The following is a 25,470-nucleotide window of genomic DNA, read 5'->3' as shown; positions in this document are numbered from 1 at the left end:
ATAGAATTTATTTTTCCCTCGATCCAGGTAGCCCTAGTGACAGTTGTTCACATCCGGGACGACCAGTGCCCGCTGCCTAGCGGCATCATAGCTCAGTATTTGAAACAAGCTAATGGACATTTGTCCTGTTTAAAGGTAGGTCTATATAGATACTATACCTAATTAATCTCAACTATTGCCAGGGTATATGGAAATTAGAAGAGGCGTTAATTTCCGAAACGGTGGTAGGTCTTTGGCAAACGATAAGCAAATGTAATACTTACATAGAATAAAGATTTTATCTTTAACATTGACTTGTCTGCAAGATATTGCAGTTTTATAACCGAACCACTGAGTTTTCATGAGCTTATTATTTATGTCGTGGCGGTGATGGAAAGTATTGCCTTCCATGTGTCGAATGAAATTCTGGAATAAATCTTCTCAAAGTAATTAGCCATGTATGATTGCGAGTGTCCAGTACTACTTCTTCTAACCATATCTATTGCAGTTAACTTCGACAGACACTTCAACTATTCGACAAATTGTCACCGAAAATTTTCAGAACAATCTTTAGACACTAACTTAATATTTAACCTCTGAGTTAGAAAATGTCGTGTTGGTGATTTTTAAACATTTTTTTTATGTAATTGATTTGTATTGTTGTGACTCTGTGAGCCTTGGAAACGTATTGCTTAATAATGGGTTGAATTTTATATTTCAAATCAATTAAGACTAATATGAACGATCGTTACCCAGAGAAGGACAAGGGGTTATCGTCGGTCATCCCCATTTGTAAACGTCACAAAAACTTGATTGTCCGATCATCATAATATAATGTAATGTAGCTTAATTACATCAGGAGTATTGATTAAAAATGAAAAACAAGGTCGATTCGATGTTCACAATGGTTTAATAGACAGTTGTTTTCTGACTTTTAAAGTTTCTGTTTCCGTGGATTATCACTCGCCTAGTAAATTTTCAAACGTATTCACGTCAATCTCGAATGAAATAAATTTAAGAGATTAAAAAACTAAGAAACAAGCTTTTAGCACGCACTAAAACTTACAAATGGAGCGTTTAGCCAAATATAATACATTTTTTTTATCATGGGAATTAATTTCAAACGGCCAGTCCACCATCGTAGAGAGGTCGCCATATTTGATTTGTAATGACGTTTCTTAGCTAGTCATGTATTGTCATCATAACACAAAGCGTGTGCAAAATTTCACCCTAATCAAAGACAGGGAATTGGGTCAAATTAAGGTTCCAAGATTTTCTTACATACATGCTAACTATGTATCACAAGTGAAGTGTTAAAAGCTTATTAACGTCGTGGCGTGTCAGTAGTATATAGAACTTAACGAATGCGTTCCAGCAACTGTACGTGTCGGGCGAGTCCGGCGAGGCGTGCGAGGGCGAGGGCGAGGCGGGCGGCGGGTACGCGCGCGAGGCGCTGTGCTGCGTGTGCGCAGCCGCGCCGCTGTCTCGCGCGCTGCTGCCCTGCCGGCACGCCTGCCTCTGCGCGCGCTGTTTGCGTGAGTCCCATCTTACACCATCAGTATTCATTACATCCGACGTCAAGTTAAAATTATACAGATGAATAAAATTTAAATATAATTACGATGTTTTTATAAATTATTCATTTGTTAGCAGTAGTCGTAAACAATATGAATAAATTACGTGAGACCAATTTCGTTAACTTAATAGTTTCCGAAATAACAATACAAACAACAACTTTGTAAAGAGATTTTACTAAGTTGTTCAATAAAAATGCAGTTTACCCCCTAATCAATCGTACAACTCCGGTAGAGGACGCAGCGGAAAGGTTAAGGTTTTAATAAGCTGAAGCTGCGCTTTTTTCATCAATGGGACCTGTAAATTTCGGTAATCGTAACCCGTAAAATTTTGTAAATTTCCCACTGCTGGGCTAAATACCTCTTCTCCCCTTGAGTTGAAGGTTTGGAGCATATCCCACCACGCTGCTCCAAAGCGGGTTAATGAATCAAAATAGGTCAAACAATAATAAACTACTTATATAAATTAATAACAATCTATAAACTTAAACGGTTGTTTGGAAAACTACGTCATTGGACTCAATTTAATTTCCAATTTGTTTTGTAACTTTTCCTTTCCAATTTTTTTTTTTTTTTTTTTTAAATAAATATGAGACAACATCACATACATTACTCTGATCCCAATGTAAGTAGCTGAAGCACTTGTGTTATGGAAATCAGAAGTAACGACGGTACCACAAACACCCAGACCCAAGACAACATAGAAAACTAATGGTAATCTACATCGACTCGGCCGGGAATTGAACCCGGGACCTCAGAGTGGCGTACCCATGAAAACCGGTGTACACACCACTCGACCGTGGAGGTCGAGAATCGAGGTTTAGAAGTTCGATTATGTTTTCTGGAAGTATATATATGATAATGTGTTTGGCTTATAACCCTTATCGCCATGGGGGTCATTGACGCCCCATTGTAAAACAAAACATTCCTAATTGAAAACTGTAAGGTACCATTACAAATCTAGTTTGAGATCTTTAATAAAATACCATCTTCGTTTAAAAGATGTCTGATGTGTATATTTGTGTGTGTGTTTATGTGCACATCATATCTAAACTTGACGGCAAATAATGACGTAGGCTCTAAAGCGTCTTTGTTTTCACCCCACGTATAATGAGTACTCACACACAGAGTATGATTACTACTTAAGTAAGTCGTGGACAAGTTAGGGTACGTGTCCCTTTGCAGAGAACACCTTTCATATTTATCCCTTCATTAATTATTTATTTCCTATGATAAAAAATTAATAAAGTTATTTATTTTTAGAATTCGGTTATATCTATTCGGATTTGTGTCCATAATCATATTATAAATGTGAAAGTAACTCTGTATGTATCTGTCTGTTTGTATGTTGCTCTTTCACGACCGAACCGCTGAACCAAGTTTGATGAAATTTGGTATGAAGCAAGCATTTTTTTATGGTATAGGTTGGTGGATGAGCATATGGGCCACCTGATGGTAAGTGGTCAGCATCACCCGTAGACAATGACGCTGCAAGAAATATTAACTATTCCTTACATCGTCAATGTGCCACCAACCTTGGGAACTAAGATTTTATGTCCCTTGTGCCTGTAGTTACACTGGCTCACTCACCCTTCAAACCGGAAAACAACAATACTGAGTATTGTTGTTAGATAGTAGAATAACTGATGAATGGGTAGTACCTACCCAGACGGGCTTGCACAAAGCCCTCAACAAGTAAACCACATTATTGCACAAAAATCAAAAACAAAAAATTGTGCAATTGTTATTATTATTTACTTAGCTACCCTCAGCGAGGTGAAGTCAAACGTTTTCTATTATATATTCAGCAGTAATATATAACGATATGCATGTATTCGCATTACGTATTCGATCCGTGGTCCGGTGATCTGCATCGGTGGAAGAATAAAGAGGAAGCGGTCGCGAATACCAACTCAGCGGCCGTCACGGGTTATATTTAACTATTCACAAGCCGTTTTACGCAACTTTCGATATATATATATATATATATATATATATATATATTTTTTTTTTTTTTTTAACTGGCAGCATTAAAACGAATGAAGTATAGTTTATGGTAATTTTTACCCAAGCTTAGGATTAAACACAGAAAAATAAAAATGAGTAAGATTTGTACTATGGGCGGTCTTATGGCTAATTCACTATCTCTTGCAGACAACCCAATCAAATCAAATATTTTGTTAAAATTAATAAATACACCGTTGCAGAATCTTGATTTTAATTAAAAGAAAAAGTTAGCTTTATTAATTGTGTATATTTATTAAGACATTAATTAGTCCATTATTTGCACCTATACTCTTAATTACGTCAAAATTCTTGTCGCAGCTTATATTATCTGTAGATTTAAGACCGCTCCCACACGGGTGCATCAATGAGTATAAAAAAAAATGTAATTATAAAATCTTTAATTGAAATATGTTTTACGAATTATGCCAATTTAAGTGTTATAATTGTTATAGTCTGTGCGTCAATTAATATTTTTAATTATTATTTTTTAATCTATTATATACAAACTGACGCTGTAGATTTTTAATAAAAAAGATAAAATGTTGCCAGTTAAAGATATTTTAACTAGATGTTATTAAAAAACAGAATTGGGGTCAATCTTGAAGTAATATAAATGTACGGAGTATATTTATGATAAAATGGACGAATCTGTAAGGCTAGTCATTCTAAACGACAGAATGGATATGAGCTTGATAAATCCTAATCCTTCCTATATTTTTATTATATACAAATTTATTTAGATTCAAATATTCAGAAATACAATTTGTTATTTGTTTGAAAACAATATATACAAAGGTCACATTAAATCGCGAAACGCTACCTCCTATGTCCTAATAATATTATCAGTATTCCAAACTCGTCGGATACATCCGATCGCATCTGTGCCAATGCCAGCAGTTTAAACTCTAAACCTTCGCCAACGACCTTTGGAACCCATTTGGTGAGGATAATGTTAGGGCCATTATCGGACATACAATAACTCTTATTATTATTGTATATATTTCGTAACCATTTAATATTGCACCACATTTTATTCAATAATTGTTTATTTATGTATAGTACGACACAACTTAGATGTAGTATCGGCATAATTCGTAAAACCGATCACATCCAAATTGAGTACGCTGTCCCAAATTATCAATATTTATTTCTCACGTGTGTATGGTCTTTACACAAACGTAATAACTTGTAATAACATATGACATATGATGATGTAAATTGTAAATAATTTACATGCACTTGCTTTCTCGGGTTGAACTGACGCGAAAATCTATAGCGTCGAATGGTGCGATAGGGAGCTATTTCTATTGGTTGTGTAAATCGACAGTAATCGGTTTTATTATCATTTCATTTTCCGATGCTACATCTAATTTTTGTCGTACTATACATAAATAAGAAATTAATACGTCACTTTTATAGTCTAAATATAAAAAAGACGGAAATTGCGTAATTCATTTAAAAATTACATATTACTAATATTTTAAAAACAAAAACTTGTGAGGATGGATGTACGTATGTTAGTTTAGTTAGCTTTTCCACGAAAAAAATACTCAACAGATTTAGATGAAATTTTACAGTAAAATAAGTTATACATCAGAATAACATTAGGCTACAATTTATACTGATTTTATGTAATTTGATCATACATATAAGTACCTAGTCGCTAGTATTAATTTAGATGACGGTAATTACGTTTGTTGATAATAAATGTTTACTTTTCCAGCTAAATTAGACAAGTGCCCAATATGTCGGAGCGTGATCACAAGCTACTTCTGCATCCGCAACGAGGAGGAACCGCTGTCAGAACTAAAGCAGAATTTCCCCCTCAACCGGCGCCTCCTCAATTTATTCCACTATCACTAGCGAATAGTAAGTACGGTCAACATAAAAATGGATTTGTTACGAAACGTCTAATCTTCTAAATTAACATTTGAAATTGTTTATTATTATTGGAGTTATTAATTGTATTTTAAAGCTCGTAATGTTTTGTTTTTTTTATGAACAGTATTGAAGGCGGTTCATTTTAAACCTGCTGGTCACGTGGTTTGTAATTTAATTTTCAGTTAATTAAAATTTCGAAATAGTTATTGATTGCGTTGTTTCTGAATATCTTTATAGATCATTTGTCTATGATTTATAGTGTTCTCAGATAGTCGAGAAACTTCTGGATTGTTCAAATTTAAATTGTTTTGATTTTGTATGTACTAAATTATTAAACTCAAAATCAAAATAAAATTCATTCAAGTAGACTTTTACAAGCACTTTTGAATCGTCATTTAACAATTAAGTGAAGCTACCACCGGTTCGGAAAGTAGATTCTACCGAGAAGAACACGCAAGAAACTCAATTTACTCTTTTTTAACATTTAAAAATACAAAGTCATGTTAGCCAAAGATATATCTTAAAAAGTATTGCCGTTAAGATATGTGTATCTCAAACACATTCTCATTTCGAATAATCCTGTTTACAAGTTATATTTTATAATATCTGTATTTATAAAACTAAAAAGCTATGCAAATAAAGTACCGAGAAATTCAGGCCGAGTGAATCGCCATTTTAAATTCATGTCGTTTCGTACTCGCGTTGAACAAAATAATATAAACGATACAATTGAAATGATTGGAAGATTAGACGTTTAAATAAACTCAAACTACAACAGAACTTATGATTAGTTGTAATTAATATCTGAATTAACGTAATTAATTGTTTGTAATTAAAAATGAAAACGGCACAAAGAATTACGATTCTGTGATAGAGAAAGACCTTTTTTTTCAAACATGGATATCGATTCGGATGTATTAACAAAACAATTGACGTAAAAATAATCGTAAACGAATCTAAAAATTCGTCGTTGTAAAACAAAGACTTTCTGGAAATTGTTTTTTTTTCGCATCAACTTGCATGCTTCTAGTATAGATTTCACGCGTTAAACTGAAAACGTCAAAATGACATTGACAGCTGTCAAGTGACATACGAATGTCATATAGTCAGTTGTTTCGACATTAAATTTGTATCAAAAGTTGTTTTGATTGTAATAGTATGAAACAATACATGATTACCTGACCCTAGGATTATTCTTTAAGTGCCATCGTCAGTGAGATTAAAACTCATGTTAGGCCAATGACAATCCAGAACCATCCCGGTATTACAAGACCATATTATGAAAGACCAACTATTCGAAGATCACATTTCTTCATCATTAAAAAAACCCCTATGATTAAATATCGAGACTCCATTTTTTTGTTTTTTTTTTTATTCCATAAAGCATGGTAGCGTGTTTTCGTTTATAACTAAACTGCCGAAATACCAAAAAAAAAAACAATGTATTCTTTTAAAGTTATAAATAACACAAGGACGGCTATTTAAAAAATATTGTCTTGATTTGTTTTTTTATTACAATTAAAAAAATTAATATTATCTGTGCATATTATTTAGTGATGTATGTAAAAGACAAATTATATTAAGTTATCGAGATATGTGAATTACGTTTTTTTTTTTAAATATAGAATATTATTTTAACTGTGTAATAGCTAGTCTTTATTCGCTTTTATTTTCTTGTTTTATATGTATTTGCTTTCAGAGAATGGTTAAACTGTTTTATTTACACTTTCGACATTTCATTTATAAAAAAAATAACATGCAATTGTTCCTATAAGCTGTTTAGTATGATCAAATAGTGTACGTGTAATTATTTAGTGTATATCTTCAAAATTATCAAAATAAATGTAATAAATGAAATGTTTTTAATATTTATATATGAAATTAAATGAAAATCAATTAAGAGTGTGGGTGCAATGTATGCAACTGTGATAAATGCTTTGTGAATTCGCTAAGTTATGTATATAATTAATTAAATAAGTAAATTTTAAGTATTAAAAAGTAAGTTATTATTATTATTTTTCGTTCACGATATTGTAGCTTAATTCAGGCACTATACGCAATTATATAGTTCCAATTTAATGTCTATAATATATAACATTTCGGCCTTCATGTTAAATATATGTCATTATCAAAGGTCTTCCAATTAATGATTACATATAAAACATATATTTTGTGACATAGAAAAATAAAACTGTTGAAATTAATATAAGATACGATATTTTTTTAATTATCTGTGTTAGGGTAGCCTTATCTCATTTTCTTAGTTTAATTTTTTTTTCTTGTTAGATAATTTCAACGTAAAGTTATTTTCAATAAGATAAGGCTACTTACAAGAATGGAATTCTGTTGAATAATATTGTTTGTGTAAACAGATCTCATCGATCTCAATTGCAAAAGTCAAATTCTGAATGATAATCCTCATAAGAATATTGTCTATAATTACTTTAATATTGGCTAAGCCAGTGGTTCTCAAACTCTCTCCCAAGAGCTCCATGAAATCACTTTTAAGTGTTCGGTAAATAATTTAGTTAAATAAAATCTGCCTTCAAATGATCAATGTTGTGAACATTTTATTTAAATTGTTTTTTAATAAAATTAAATAATTTATTTTATTATACTTTAAAGTAAGTCACATAGATTGCAAAAATTAAAACAAATGATATACTGTAAACTCGTCGTAATGTAATGTTTTCAACTTTAGAAAAGTTAAGAACCACTGCCTCAGACAGGCATACAACTACATTTTAAAATATATGTGACAGTCAACTTATATGCCACTAATCATATTAAAGTCAGATTTTGCTTTATCCTGTACGCTGACACATAAAATAAACACGTGCTATTGTTACACGTGTCTGTGTAATGGCCTTCATTAAATCGAGATTAAAGTAATTAAGCCTGCAAAACCACATTTTTTCGTAAAAAATATATTTAGTTTAAACTCTTCGTGTATAGTTTCGAGTATAACACATCACGATACACATACGTCACGTCAAATTAAGTTTCCATAGACATGTAAAGACCATTCCACGAAACGAGCTCCCAAAAGTAATCGTGAGCGCTGATTGGTTAATGCGCGTGACCTTCAATCAAATCATTCGTTACGATTGGCTCGCTTATAACTAGCCGTGTGTTCGACCAATGAGAGCCGAGAATTATTTAAATAGTTGTTCGATTCGTGGAATTGTCTAGATCATTAGTTTATGCGTCGATATGTCACAGCAAGCCTTGCCACTAGCAAGCCTTAATACGCTTCCTAATCTGGTAATTAGTTTTGTAATTTAACCTAAGTATTTCAGTATATATGTTTCATGTTTAACAACCGTCCAACCGCCATTAAACCCATGTCATCGATAGGATAAAAGATAGAACTCTACAGAAATAATTCAGCGTTCAAAATGCTTAGTTTTTTGTTTTATTCCAAGGCACTAAATACCTTATGTAAAATGATTACCGATTGACCAAATACTCAAACGACCAATTCGAATAGTGCCGCAAAATATCGACTAGAAATTTACAAATTGTCATGTATGTTCCAGTGGCAATAAATCATTGCATCGATAAATGTACTATCGATATCAGATGAATAAATAGTATTGATGGAATCGATGTTGTGATTTTTTTTACGTGATTAAAGTTTATATCGATTAACTATCGATAATTGTGACTTGTGACGTGCATTCAAATGACTAAATTCGAAATATAAATATAATTAAACGTCAAATCCCCTTAAATTCAAAGAAATGTATAGTAACTGAATGCAATTCAAATTGTTTTAATTTTTATTTTTAATGAAGATTTTTTTTTTTTTTAATGATAATAGTCAGTCTAGAGGCTGAGGGACGAGATGCGAAACGTTTCATAAAACCTATTTCGTTACTACGATTTGTGTTTAATATTACGTAGAGGCTAAACTAAAGAAATAGCAAGTGTATATTTTTGTCTAAAATATTGTAAAATTTGTAAATAAACAATTGCCAAAGTAAGAGTTATGTTTTTATTCATATAATTAGTGAATTGTTTACATCTTATACAGAACGAATAGTCCTATCTATTGGTAAGTCATCCTGAAAACATTTCCAGCTATTTACAATTTTCACTTGAACATATACTATACACTTATACTTTTACGGCTTAAACTATCATATACTTAAGTATATATGTTTATAACGAAGAATAAAATTCACAAAAAAAAATCTATGTTAATGTTTATGTCACATTAAACCAAAGACAATCTTTAATTTTTACTCTATACATAGAAATAGTTCGGTTGTCAAATAAAGTCAAAATTCCCTGCATTTTACTTTTTTTACATACAATTTCCAAATAATCGAATACTTTAACGGAATTTACCATAAATAATCGCTGAAATAATTTCGTTTCCGTAACCGTACGAGAAACCGATAAAACATAATAAACATATCTATTTCCATTCAGATTCAAAATCACATATCCATACGTCCCTTTGTATTAGTGATCTGGCAAGGAAACCGATTTCCCACAAACAACTTCACAATCACGACAGTTTCACAATATCTACGAAATCTGTCATAAGCAACAAAGAATGAGTGGTAAAATTAAAAAAAAAAAAACAAATATTCAAATCTGTAACTGCCAAATATTCTCCAACAACAAAATATTACAGAATTTTCTTACAAGTATACATTAGCTATACACTTATTATACTATATACACTTTAATAATTATACAGATTAATACAAAGTAAGTATCAACATGTAATTTATCATCCAGATCCTCCTTTTTCCTTTTCCCTCTCGGCGAACAACTGCGAGTTTTTGACAGCAGAATACAGATTAAACAGCAAATGCAGAGCTTGTATTCTGTCATTGAGCGTGTCACCCTGCACGGGAATGTCAAATAGAGCACAGACTAAATCTATGTATTGCGACAGTGAACAATCAATGTTGGCGGGAGGAAAGCCAACCTCGTTCAAGGTATCCTCCATAGTGTCTGGCCATTCCTCCATGAGGCTGTCTATGTCAGGCATTTTACTGAAAAATTCAATTTCTAAATTAACATTTTTATTAAAATTACTCGACTTAATTTGTTATTAGTATTAGGCTCGATAATATTTTATCTATGCATTTTTAGTGAAGTTAAAAAAAAGTTTGTTTGAATGCTGAAAAATAACTTTTGAAGTAAGTTTGTAAAGTTTTAAGAAACTAGAAAATAGAAATAATTTACTCTCTAAAATAAGAAAAAAGTTCCCATACCCAAAGGAAAAGATTAAATAAACAGCATTCGAGAGCTAGAGCCTCATCAAAAGACAGATAATCAGAATACTACGAATATTTCCCGCGCGACCACAATGGTATATAATATATCATGACGCTTAACGCTCTAATACTTCTCATTAACACGCCCCATAATAAGATGTTACATGATCAAATGCTTATATGTTGAGAAAGTAGATTTAATCGTCTTAGTAATTACTATTATGATGTTAAATTAGAAAGTTTGTTTTAAACTTAACTCTTATTATTGCACGTATAATACTGAAGAGTATCAAAATCAAAATAAACTTTATTCAAGTGGGCTGTCACAGGCCCTTTTGAATCGTCATTTAACAATTAAGTGAAGCTACCACTGGTTCGGAAATTAGAATATATTGAGCCGGCAAGAAACTCAATAGTTACTCTTTTTCAACATTTAAAAAATACAATCATATTAGTTAAATACAATGTATCCTGCCTGGAATTAATTCCATGCTTTTTTATCATCTACAAAATCTTGTATCGAATAATACGCCTTTTTACCAATGTATTTTTTATAAACGATTTGAATTTACGAAACGGTAAAGTTAAAAATGTCTGCGGAATTAATATTTGTTATTCTCATAAATTATTAAAAACAAAATAATGACCAAAAACTGCATATAAAAAATTGATGGTACGAGTTCAATAATACATAACACGCATAAGATATTGAATGATTACATTTTTTATCGTTTTCTTATTACTTACTTACATAAAAGCATATAACATGATGACTATGCTTTGTTTTTTATCACTAGCAACAATGCGATGCCGTTTTAAAAGACCGTCTAATGCAAATAATTATCCTCCATACTACAAACAGCTTACAGAGATACATGCAAATTTACGTACAATGTTTTCTTTCACCGTCACAGACACTTTTCGTCATGATAACTCAGCGCTGCTTGTCCAGATTTGAACCTGTGATCTTACTACCGACATGATATGTATTGGAAAACTTTGAATTCAATTTTCCATGAGCGTTAAGTGTGTGGCGGTTTACGATATTGTTTTACATATACAAAGTTTCGTTTAAGAGTCGAGATTCGACATACGAAAGAAATTAAATATAATCTTCTAATAAAACATACAGCTGCTGAATTCAATGACAATTAGTTACAATGGCGACAATAACATCACAGTACAGTCAGCTACAAAAAATAACATTGTTTGAAAATTATATACGTATGTTTAGTACGACACAAATTAGATGTAGCTTCGGAAAATGCAATGAAATGTATCGTGCCATTCGACGCTATTCGTCGCTATAGATTCTCGCGTCAGTTCAACCCGAGAAAGCAAAGCGCTTGTAAATCGACATGTCAAATTGACGAATATATTATGTCGTATGATATTACAAGTTATTACGTTTGTGCAAAGATCATATTCACATGAGAAATAAATATTGATAATTTGGGATAGCGTACACAATTCGGATGTGATCGCTTTTTCGAAATTTGCCGATCCTACATCTAAGTTGTGTCGTACTATACATTTACCACTAAACTATTGACTTATATAAGAACCTAACAAACACTTCACTATATACTTATGAATGTTCGTCGTTAAGATTTGGCGAGTGATATAGGCACTTATAGCGCCTACGCGATTGTTTGTCAACGTGTATTGTATATTATTTTTATGTCGACTGTACCTCGCGTAGGTGAAGGTGGGCGGCGGCTTGGCAGAGTGCAATTCGCTCACGTCCTTGACCCAGCGCTCGATCGCCTTCGGATTCTTCTCAGCGTTATCTATCTTCCGCGTTAACTGTGAATACAAATAAAAATTGATATAATCATTTTGTTTTTTGGAGCTGAGATGGCCCAGTGCTTAGAACACGTGCATCTTAAACGATGATTTTGGGTACAAACCCGGGCAAGTTTCACTATATACATGTGCTAACACAAATGTGTTTATAATTCATCTCGTGCTCGGCGGTGAAGGAAAACATCGTAAGGAAACCTGCATGTGTCTAATTTCATCGAAATTCTGCTACATGTGCATTCCACCAACCCGCATTGAAACAGCGGAACTCTCTCCTTAATGGGAGAGGAGGCCTTAGCCCAGCAGGGGAAATTTATTGGATCACAGCCTTTATTTTGTTTCTGTATTCTTCAAGAAACAGATCAGAAAACGTACATTCTAATAGATATTAGAATATGCTTGCTTGCCCATCGTAGCCCATGCAGTGTTACATTTAATTCATGTCAGCACAAGAATCAAAACAAAATAGACAACAACTGAAATTGTTTTTAATGTTAATTCTTTTGTAAGACTAGATAGTAATAAATACTGCAGATCAATGTGAAAACCTCATCAAAATTATTAAATCGTTTTGGAACCTTATCGAGTCCACAAACAACGGTACGACTTTCCTTTAAACGAATAATTTATATACATTGCTTTCAGTTTTAAATTTTTTATTATTTCAGATTTATAAGAATTTTCATCCCCTATTTTATCCCCTTAGGGGTGGAATTTATCAAAATCATTTCTTAGCGGAAGCCTACGTCATAACATCTACCTGCATGTCAAATCAACCCGATCCGTCCAGTGGTTTGGACTGTGCGTTGATAGATCACTAAGTGAGTCAGTCAATCACCATTGAGTTATATGTATAGTTATATGTACTTCACATCGCATGTCAATGAACTGAAAACTCATTTACATTTATATTAAAAAAAAAAAAAAAATTTCATTAATCATTAAATTTAAACTACGTCATTAAAAAACACACTTTAAACAGTAGAACATGTAAAGAACGATACATTGTACGGTTTAAATGAATAACGTTCATTTATCATTCATTGAAATGCATTGGTATTTCGTGGGCACAATTTCAAATGTATAAAAATAGTCAGTAAACCAAACAGTCGGCTCCCATTAATCTAACGCTATTATCGTCCTATTATACTCAGACGAGACTAGATCATGAACATATCTCAAAAGGTTATAGATATATTCGCTTAGAAGAATATAAACTGCTTATAATTAATATAAGCTTTACTTCTTGTGCATAAATACACTTATAAATTATAAACTCACAAAAGCACGCCCCTGCACGTTTAATAATCATCATTTTATTAAAATAAACCTCACAATCACAAAAATAATCTAATTAAATTTAAGGAGTTAACTATTACGTGAACAAGACATTCGTAGATAAAGTCGAAATATCGAGCTGGAACGGATAAAAATAAAAAACATGGTACATATCCCGTAACCAATAATTGTAATAATAAAAATAAACATGTTAATTTAAAATCTTATATATAATCTAATAATTTTTTTTATGTCGTCTTAGCTCACGCACACTGAGACATTTTAAGCACGCCTTACTCACACATACTAATGACCACCGATGATTATTTAATTGGGAAAGGCGCGCCTTCGTGAGTGAAGAGATGCATACTTTTATAAGTGTATTTATGCGCAATAAGTAAAGCTTCTATTCATTTCAAACATCATTGGTTATAATCTATACTTATAATAAAATTTGAATGACTGTTAGTAATTTAAATCAACCGGTTTTTACTCAATGCATATGCAAGGTACATACATACATGTACCGAAAAAAAATTCTATTTTTGTCTGTATGATTGTTCCGGCTTGTCTTTGGAACGGCTAGACCGATTTTGATGGGACTTTCACTGGCAGATAGCAGATTTAATGAGGAGTAACTAAGACAACAAATAAAATAAATTTTAAATTCAAATGCGCACGAAGTCGCGAGCGCAGCTAATATTCTTAGATATAAAACAGTCTATGGTATTTATGACGGATTTGTACAAAAATGACATGGAATAACGTATAGTCTATTCCAACCACACGAGGAGAAAAGCCAAATAAAAATTTGACGGCAAATTTACACGCCATCTTTGATCGAGAGCTCGATTAATCTATGATGTATATCATGAATTTGCGTGAAATAATGGCGTTTTGAACGTCGACATAGCTGTTTACGGAACTCATTAAATAAAGTTAAATGTCTATAAGTAGTTAAGTTTAATAACGGATTATAAATAAAGATAAATTAATAAAAACTTGAGTGCACAATATAGCTGAGCTAAATTAGCAAAGCTCATGAAACATATAAATCTATATATCGAGCTGAGATGGCCCAGTGAGCTGAGATGGCCCAGTGGTTAGAACGTGTGCATCTTAACCGATGATTGCGGGTTCAAATCCAGGCAAGCACCACTATACATATGAGCTTAATTTGTATTTATAATTCATCTCGTGCTCGGCGGTGAAGGAAAACATCGTGAGGAAACCTGCATGTGTCTAATTTCATCAAAATTCTGCCACATGTGCATTCCACCAACTCGCATTGGAACAGCGTGGTGGAATATGTTCTAAACCCTCTCCTTAATGGAAGAGGAGGCCTTATCCCAGCAGTGGGAAATTTACAGGCTGTTACTTTACTTTACTTTATATATATATATACATCCTACAACATTTTTGGCGTCATGTACGTGGTGCATCATTACGACGTCCCCAAGTTCCCCTTACTTTAATTAACATGTCTTAATGAATACTGCTTAGTTTTTTGATTTCCAGGTCCTTGGGATACGTTGTTTTCTGATAAAAAAAAAATCCGCGATATTCATCTTTCAGTCAGGCCCAAACAATTTTGAACCCCTAACCATGATGATACATTTCAGGCATCCGCGATATATCGATCATAATTTACCTATGGCATCGATTATTTAGCGTCCTCACAGGATGGACTGTATTTGGAAGTGCGACGTTGCCAGCTTTAGGTTTGTTATCTCTTTCTTTTCCTATCGCTGTTCTGTACAAACAGTTCAACGTTTATTTTGTTCCAATATTCGTAAGACTTCTACATGTATACGGATGCCCGATATGTTATAATGTGTAAATACGAATTTACTTGCTATCCTAGATTACGCCGACGACTGTTATACACATCTCACGGAGGATCAGCGAAAAACTTGGGCGATTTCAAAATGGGATTCATATTTGGTTTGCGTAAATATGATCGTGTCTCTCATTTTCGCTCTTAGCACAAGTGGCTCTGCCCATAAAACTTCATCGGAATAATTATGTCCTCTCTATCACATTATTTTGTTGTTGTATTTGTTATCTCCTGTGTTTTATTTTTCCTGTATGTCATAAAAATCTACCTACCAATTTTCATATTTACAATAATAAAATGATAGTATTTATAATAAAATGAATTTACTGGGAACAGTGCTTCCATTTTATAGTTGGTAGCTTGCAGCCACATATACCACCTCAAATAATACTGTATGCCTCAAGATTACTATCGCTCTGCTATTGTACAAGGTTCAATTTTGGGTCCCTTTCTATTTCTGGTATATATAAATGATCTTTCTTTCTATATTAAAGGTATTTGTGATATAGTGTTGTTTGCTGACGATACTTCACAGATTTTAAAGGTTGACAAAAAAAACTGACTATGACGACGTTAACGGTGCATTATCACAGATACACAATTGGTTTACTTTGTATTTTTAAATGTTGAAAAAGAGTAACTACTGAGTTTCGTGCCGGTTCTTCTCGATAGAATCTACTTTCCGAACCGGTGGTAGCTTGATAGCTTCACTTAATTGTAAAATGACGATTCAAAAGTGTTTGTTAAAGTCTACTTGAATAAAGTTTATTCTGATTTTTGATTATGTTTTTTTGATTGGGCGTTCATATACAGCTATTGAGCGTCCGTATACAGCTATTGGGGGTCCGTATACAGCTAATGGGCGTCCGTATACAGCTATTGGGCGTCCGTATACAGCTATTGGGCGTCCGTATAAAGCTAATGGGCGTCCGTATACAGCTATTGGGCGTCCGTATACAGCTATTGGGCGTCCGTATAAAGCTAATGGGCGTCCGTATACAGCTATTGGGCGTCCGTATACAGCTATTGGGCGTCCGTATACAGCTATTGGGCGTCCGTATACAGCTAATGGGCGTCCGTATACAGCTATTGGGCGTCCGTATACAGCTATTGGGCGTCCGTATAAAGCTAATGGGCGTCCGTATACAGCTATTGGGCGTCCGTATACAGCTATTGGGCGTCCGTATACAGCTATTGGGCGTCCGTATATGGCTATTTAGCGCCTGTACAAAGTACTAAGCTTTACGCCGGTTTGTTTACACAGAAGATTTAACAGTACAGATACCAATCACGATTGATATAGATGTTGTACAAACTTTCACCCCCTTTTAGTCCCTTAGAGGATGATTTCGTGGATGGAAACTATCCTATCTTTATATCAAATTTAATTTAAATCAGTTAAGCCGATATAGATTCCCTGTACAAACTTCTACTTTCCTTTTTTACCTCGTTAGGGTATGATTTTGGAGACAAAATTATCCTATGTTCTTCTCTACAATGTCTCCATACTAAATTTAATCTAAATCGGTTTATGCGTGAAAAGATAACAGACAGACAGACATACTTTATGTTATTATTATGAATAATTATTATACATTTTAATTATTGTAAAATATTTAAAAATTTTCTTCCACGAAGTCCTCGGGAATTCATATATTCATTATTAATATATTTGATACAACATTAAATAAGTTTCAATAACAGTTTATTTCTACACACTGATGTAAAACAAACAATAATCAAGCACCGAATAGGTATTATGCAAGTCGTAAGTGAAATGAGCGAGACGGCAACGTCGCAATTTTGGACGCCAAATAAGCGAATCCGTAGTCAGGAATTCCCCTAGATATACTGTGTGCGATATACGCGCTGCGGCAGCGCCTCACCCGCGCGGTGATTTCTTCGGGAACTTTTCAATGTTTTATTTCAACTATTTTAAGCGAATTTTAGCTTCCGTCGATTTTTGTACTACGGCTAGCTAGGATGAATAGGACCTCAGTGCCACCGGCTAAAAAAGTGGCGTTCGGTATACGGACGCCAAAAGCAGGTGGACGCCAGTTTAAATGCATTTTCGCCTTCAGTGGACGGCCAATTGTTTGCGGGATAAATATATATATATATATATAAAGTAAAGTAACTATCATCTATAAATCTATATTAAGTTTAGTTATCTCGAGACTTCCAATCGTCGTAGAAATAATTCTACAACGATTGGAAGTCTCGTGGACAATTTAAATCTACGGTTTAACTATACGTTATCTGTACATTTGTTACTATAAATTAAAGTATGGGTATTCAATCTCGCAAAATCGCATGATATAAAGCAGTATCATTTTCATATCGACTACCACACTTATAAATAGTAATACCGAGAAATTACACTTTCAATAAATAAAAAAATCAAAACATAATTTTCTAAATTGATCAATTACTATATTGCAACATTTATTTCCTGTTTTAACATGTTATCATTGTTATAATTATATATTAAACAAATATAGGTATAGTACGACACAACTTAGATGTAGCATCGGCAAATTCAACCGATACTACCGATTTATACAACCAATAGAAATTGCTCCCTGTCGCGGCGCCATTCGACGCTATTCGTCGCTATAGATTCTCGCGTCAATTCAACCCAAGAAAGCAAGTGTATGTAAATCGATATGTCAAACTGATGAACATATCAGATCATATGATATTAAAAGTTTCCACGTCTGTGTAAAGATCATATTCAAATGAGAAATAAATATTGATAATTTGGGAGAGCGTACTCAATTCGTATGTGATCGGTTTTACGAATTTTGCCGATGCGACATCTAAGTTGTGTCGTGCTATACTTACCACGGTTGACTTCGCGCTCGTAGTTTTGGAAATAGCTCTCAGCTGGAGGTGAAGCAGAGCTGAGTCGCTCTGCTCCGCCGCCGGCTCGTCCAAAACTGTTAAACCTGCAACAAACATAAAGAAACGCATACATTTTACCTTTTCTTACAAATCATAATATACATTAAATTCTTAGCTCAATAGGCTATTTGACAATGCGAAAAATAAATTGTGAGTTATTGTAAACAGTTTATATTATGAGTTTAAAAATGGTTATTTACTAACGAAACTTGAAACGTTTGTCACGTGACACAAAAATCAAAAAATCAAAATCAAAGTATACTTTATTCAAGTGGGCTTTTACAAGCACTTTTGAATCGTCATTTAAAAATTAAGTGAAGCTACCACCGGTTCGGAAAGTAGATTCTACCGAGAAGAACCGGCAAGAAAGTCAGTAGTTACTCTTTTTCAACATTTAAAAAAATACAGTCATGTTAGTTAATTTTTAAGTTAATACAATTATTAAATTAATATATCCTGCCTGGAAGTCAACAGGTATTAATTCCACGCTTTTTTATCATCTACAAAATCTTGTATCGAATAATACGCCTTTTTCACCAATGTATTTTTTATAAACGATTTGAATTTACGAGACGGCAAAGTTAAAAATGTCTGTGGAATTTTATTATAGAAATGGATACCTTGCCCCAAGAAAGATTTATTGACTTTGCGGAGTCGGCAACTTGGCGTTATAAGCTTATCCTTACTTCTAGTGCATATACAATGATTATCACTGATTTTATCAAAGTTATCAATGTTACTGTGAATATACATGATATTGTTGTAAATATATTGCGACGCAACAGTGAGTATTCCTACTCTGTTAAAAACATCCCGAAGAGAGTCTCTAGCTCCAAGATTATAAATAAATCGAATTGCTCTTTTTTGTAAAATAAAGACAGATTCAATGTCTGCAGCGTTACCCCAAAGTAATATGCCATATGACATAATACTGTGAAAATAACCAAAATAAACTAAACGAGCGGTATCAATATCAGTTAGTTGTCTAACCTTTCTAACCGCGTATGCTGCGGAGCTGAGTCTCCCTGTTAGGGACGACAAATGGGGACTCCACTGAAGTCTAGAATCCAATTCTACAAAACGCTCCTGATTGGCCGGGCTTATGATTAAGTCACTTTCTTGTAAACCTTGCTTTTCTACTACATATACCACAGATTAAAATACAGGAAAGTGACGTCACCGACCCCATTGCAGCGCCATAATGTCCAAGTAGCATTTTTTCGCGCTATTTAAATATGGAATTCTTAATATGATATTTTTCGGCAAATATGTACTAGAAATAAAAAAAATCAACTTTTACTGGGTACCTTAACCTCTACTAAATAGTATAAAATGGATTTTAAAAACCAGTCAAATAGCCTATTATGGTCTACTAAAATATATGAAAAGAAAGCCATTACAATTTTTATTTCATAAAGTGTTTTATGAAAAAAAAGTTCGCATTATTGCAGTTATCAAATATAATCTATAATCATTGGATAGTCTGTGTCTCTGTCTGAATGTTGTTTTCTTAATTCACATCGTCATCACATTGGATATTTTGTTAGCAGTGTTGAATATTATAAATAAGTGCTTATGGTAAAATATAATTAACAAAAATGTTTTTAATTCACAGAAATATAAGACAATTGAGTCTTTATTTTATCATCCCAAGAAAACAAACCATATTATTATAAACATACATTGTTTTACAAGTAACCATTACATAAAACTTTCCCCATTCAGATCCAGATATAATAATAGGAAACCAACATTTTAAAGAATGCTGTTTTATTACAATGTATAACGGTCGAAATGTAATTTTAAATTGTACAACACTTACCTAGATTGTCAATATGTTCCAAGGCATGTTCGGCAAGCGGCTGACCGCGCAAACCCGTCGCCGGAGTGGTAACTTTGATGAAGGCGTCCGTGTCGCCGACCGCCGGCACGTATTCAGGAACGAAGGGCTGTAGCTTGTATTCTATGTCGATCTTTTGAGGCGTGTACCTTTGAGGATACACTCAAAAAGAATCAGCCGAGAATGCTCAATACATCGATATCCTTCGGATTTATTCTTCGGAACATTTTTTACAGGCTTATTTTTATAAAAATAATTTTGTCGTCAACTGTACGGGGAAAACTGTATCTGTCCGTTGAAACTGTCATAAGTACGGTATGGTGATACAAATCGGACATATTATCCTTAAATAAAGGAAATGATTCTGAGCCAAATCACAAAAAAAAACAGTTTGAGTATTTAATAATGGTTTTGTGGCCTGAGGGAAAGGTGTCTTTGCGGAATATTTATTTAAAGATGACGATGCTGACAGTTTGTTATGTAGGTATACTTAATTAGTACAGTATTTAAGTAATTATGTTATATCCCGAGGTATATTATTAAATATGACTCTTTATCCTATTTCTCAAGACGCTCGACGCAGGCACCCACGTTATCTTACTTCTTTCCCAAACGAATATAAATGAAAACAATCTTTTATTTAAACAAACGCTTATCATTGGACATTGTACTGTTTCCGTTCACACGTCCGCGTACATTTTCTTAAAGCTTATAGAATTTATGTGGTTTGAGAATATGCATGTGTGTGTAGTACATGAAGCTAAGAATTGTATAAAGAAATAAAATTAAGATTTAATATAGTTTGCAAGATTTTGTAAACAGAGTTTTGTTGATTTATTTATTTACTTGTCCATTTCATATTTGTTCAGGGTTGTAACAGCGCTCGTGATCACTGTATACCTATAGCAGATTTTTACGTCAATTTAAATTTTCCCGACCAGACCAACCCTCAAATATGTATCTAATACATTATACTCTATTCCAACCTAACAGGAAAAAACCAAATGAACAAAATTTCACAGAAAATTAAAGTGACATCTTTGGTTGAAAGCTTGATACATCTATGTTATTCACTATGCGAAAAAAATGAGTTTTGATCGTCGCTGAAAAAGTTATCAGAACTTTGGAAGTAAAATTAAAGTTGATATATTATGAAGTTAATTTCTATAGTGTTATAATATTTATTTTCAGCTATGTTGTGCATTACTTATTTTAGCTATGTTTTGATTTTTTCATTAACAAATGGGATAAAATATAGGGGATAAACCTTTGTTAATCGTTTTTCCTTCATACATAAGCTATATACGAGTATACCACTGCCTACATAGACACTATAGATTTTTGAAATGCTTACATAGCTACTCGCTTAAAAGAATGGCTCTGCTCTATTTTTGGAGTATATGCTCCTCTGAATATAAATATTAAAATTGTAAGATGATTTAGTGCTTAAAATATTAAAAAATGCCAAGCACGAAATAATATTGCAACAATTGTGTCCATATAATTACAACTTAGTCTTATTATCAGGTAGATTTAAAAAGAAAATATTGACCACAAAACTTATATTAGTACCTACTTACTTCATTATGTATTGGAACACATTCTCCAACTCCGGTGGTACTTTTAGGTCCTGATACTGCTTCGGGTCGTAGGCGCCCTCTGCTGGAATCACGACCCCTCTCCGCCTCCCGCTGCCGCCGCCCACCAAAGGATCTGGCATTTCGACGCCCACGTCCGCACTATCCGTTTCTGATATCGCAAAATTACATGCATATTGTATAAATTCACTCAAATATTTAAGCAAATATTCAAATGACCTATTAAGAATTGAATATCTTAGAATTGAAATGGGCGACTTTACTTCTTAAATAATGTGATAATAATTTGTACATTTATTCTTTATTGTACACCACACAGAGAAATCAAAATAAATATAACTAACATAGATTTGGTCTTAAGAAAGCAGGAGTAGAATTTAGGCTACCTTATCGCTACATAGCCATCTTTTAAAGGCAACCAACAATATACTTAAAATAATATCTACGATATACGAATATAATGTACGATGTATAATATACTCATAATTTAATTACATAGTAACTGTTTTATTACCTGAATTTGAAGAATCATGACGCTTACTAGACTGTCTTGACAAATCGCTATTCCCCTTAGCTGGCTGTTTAATGGCAGTCTCTTGATCTGGTTTTCTTTCTGGAGACTAAAAATATATTCAAGAATGATTCACATGTACCACGAATTATTTATTGTACGCGTATAAGATTGTTTTTAATTGTCGACCTACTACCATCAAATGAATGTATTTATTTATTAATTTGTAATGTCAAACTGTATACATATCATTACAGGATGGTGGCCAATTCGATATTAGAGCACGTTAAACAAAAATAATTAAAATATTTATGATATAATACTATCTAATATATTCCAAGCAGCAATTACTGTGAGTTTACTCAGGCTACAACAAAACAAATCCACACTGTCTGCTATCACATTGAGAGTACGTAACGTGCGCGTCAGTGGTGCTTCCTTGAGCAACTTGGTTGGCCCGGTGGGCACCGCTACGACGGTTGATATCTCCGCCACACATATCTATCTGGGGCGCACAGACTCAACTTGCTAAGGACATTAGCATTATAGACTACACCTCTAAATGTCTTAATAACATATACAGTGAAACCTGGTTAAGTGAGACTTCAAGAGACCTGCAATGCTGTTTCACTTTCTCTTCTTTCATAAAGTATTCCACTAACCCTGTGTCTCAGATACCCAGACATAAATAAATATATGTCTCAGTTATAGAGGCACGATCATAAAATAAAATAATGTGTTATGAAAATATAGAAAAAGACTAAGTCAACGCACAAACAACCGATATTATCTCAGTTACAGAGGTTTATGCACATAAAATTTACTTGCTGTCTTATTTATAGAGGTAACTGTGATGATAAAACAAAATAATTAATTCCAGTTACAGAAGTTTGCTTCGTCCCACTAACAGAGTTAATTCAACGTCAAAGTGATGGGACCGCAGCGTGAGTTCCAGGTATGGAGGTAATAAATAATAATAAGGTAAAGGAGGAGGAGATAAATGTATAATAATCATCACCTGATCCTCCTCAGATAGATTTTCAAACTTCTCAGGACTGGAATCGCTTTCGCTCTCGGAATCAAAGTCGTGCCTTGCCGTATGTCTCACGGGCGGGTTGAACTTAGCCATGGCCGCCTTCACTGCTTCCTCGTCAGAGCTCGGAGGACTTTCTATTTCTCTAGCATTCACTTCCACCGTCTCGTCGTACATCCCTTGGATACTTCCAAATTCAGAAGCGTTTCTCCCTTCCGTATTGAACGAGAGAGTTTGACAGTGCTTGTGATGTTTGTCGGCGGTTGCCATGGCAACGCGCGACTCGACTTTCCACCGGAACCTTTGCAGTGCGCAAGAGAAAGGCAGTAAATGCACAACAAATGAGGCGTCCCGGATTTTTTTACAAAGACTCCTGGTACTGATCGGCACGGCCTCGCGTGCTATGTGCTGACATACGGGGTGTGATATAGGTACTTTCTTAATAGGGTTTTCGGAACTATGATAGATGTTTTACAAAGTAGTTTTAATTTCTAGGTTATAGACTGAATTAATAATCAAAGATTATCCGGTAGGAAAACTTCATATTAGCCTTTCCCCATTCCAAACAACAATGATACAATGGAAATAATATCTCAGTCCCGATAGCCAATGCTTATAGATATTTACCACTTATCAATTGAAATATTTTATTTAAAAATAAAAGAAGAATTCTTACACAGTGCAGGATAATTAATTAGGCTATAAAAATTGATGATTGTTTTCGTTAATTTCCATTTACATAGTTTGACTATATTGTCTATACGACAATTGTATTTGTATACTCTTTTCTTCTTGGTATTGCGAATCACTTAAAAAATTCAAAAAGCTTACTAAGAGTTGAATAAATAATATTTGATTTTCAACGTACAGTGGTTCCGTCCTAATTGTGAGGCTGAACAATTATTTGTATCCCGCCTTTTTGGTATTAAAATTTTTACACTGTAGAATTTTAAGTAGGGATTTTTAGTAACGACTATTCAACATTTTTGTGTTTTAATTAATTTATTCAGAAGAATTATGATCTCTCATGTTTAATAACACGCACCATCTGCGTTATCATTCTAGATCACAGTACAAAAAAAATGTAATATCAGTTTCTTTTCAGTTTAAATCAACAAAAGACGTCGAAGTTTCATAATTATTTCAATAAAGATAACTTTCACAGCCAGAGCATCGTTATTAAGATCTATTTGTAATTCGGTCATGGCTGATAGCGTTTCTTGGATGAGCGTAACACGTATATGAGAGCATATAAAACTAACAACTGTTCACACGTTGCTGTAATCTATACTAATAATATAAATGACAAGGTAACTTTGTCTGTATGGCCATCTCTTGCTCTTTTACTACCAAACGAATGAACCGAATTAGATGAAATTTCTTGTGAAGCAAACTTGAACTCCAAGGATGGACTTAGGACATTTTTGGCCCAAAACGTGACAACCTGCCCCTAAAGCGCGAACGAAGCCGCGGGCAAAAACTAGTTATAAACAAGGCGATCGAAATAAGAGTTTTTGTTTATAACGCATTCCAATGCAATCTGTTTATATCAGTTCCGTAGTTACACAAATAAACACGGGATAAATTAAAAGAGGAAACTTCTAATTTTATGAGAATTTTTATAATGATATAGCATAAGTATTGTATGTGTTTTGTGGGCTTGTTTGCTTCCAGGGCAAAGATCAATGAATTTTCATGTAACCTAATTTTAATTTTGATAAATGCTTAAAAATCTGCTACACGTGTCCACCATTACGCATTGGAGCAGCAGGTTGGTGCAATAAACTCCAAACATACTTTTCAAGAAGTGATTAAGTCTTTACCCAACACCCACGTATTTATAAAACGTTATTTTTCTATGTGCCAGTGCGTAGAAGATTTATGACACTTCAACAGTTTAAATAAATAAGGCATGGTCATGGGTACAATGCATATTTTTATCCCAAATAACAATAGGCGCACAGGGACAGTCGAAAAACTGTAACCTA

The 25,470-nt window shown here is 33.4% G+C and overlaps 2 protein-coding genes across 2 annotated transcripts in view; one reads left to right on the top strand and one right to left on the bottom strand.

The window, feature by feature from the left end:
- LOC124538270 (cell growth regulator with RING finger domain protein 1-like) overlaps positions 1-9,429 on the top strand; it is a 45,617-nt gene extending 36,188 nt beyond the window's left edge. Inside the window, exons 5-7 of the mRNA XM_047115274.1 lie at positions 28-135; positions 1,355-1,514; positions 5,284-9,429. Coding sequence (XP_046971230.1) covers positions 28-135; positions 1,355-1,514; positions 5,284-5,423 — 408 coding nt within the window. The 3' untranslated portion in view covers positions 5,424-9,429. The remainder of the gene's footprint in view (positions 1-27; positions 136-1,354; positions 1,515-5,283) is intronic.
- A 75-nt stretch (positions 9,430-9,504) lies between these two features.
- On the bottom strand, positions 9,505-24,185 carry LOC124538420 (intraflagellar transport protein 46 homolog). The gene is made up of 7 exons (XM_047115473.1): positions 23,468-24,185; positions 22,453-22,558; positions 21,921-22,089; positions 20,323-20,489; positions 18,441-18,544; positions 12,372-12,484; positions 9,505-10,453 (listed from the first exon to the last, which is right to left on the bottom strand). Exons 1-7 carry the CDS (start codon positions 23,750-23,752, stop codon positions 10,186-10,188), a joined length of 1,212 nt encoding a protein of 403 aa, XP_046971429.1. The 5' UTR covers positions 23,753-24,185; the 3' UTR covers positions 9,505-10,185.
- Positions 24,186-25,470: the final 1,285 nt, after the last annotated feature.

Source organism: Vanessa cardui, chromosome 20 (genome assembly GCF_905220365.1).
Source record: "Vanessa cardui chromosome 20, ilVanCard2.1, whole genome shotgun sequence".
In the NCBI taxonomy this organism is placed as follows: domain Eukaryota; kingdom Metazoa; phylum Arthropoda; class Insecta; order Lepidoptera; family Nymphalidae; genus Vanessa; species Vanessa cardui.
Note: the sequence above shows the minus strand (reverse complement) of the source record. Positions and strands in the feature narration are given on the sequence as shown.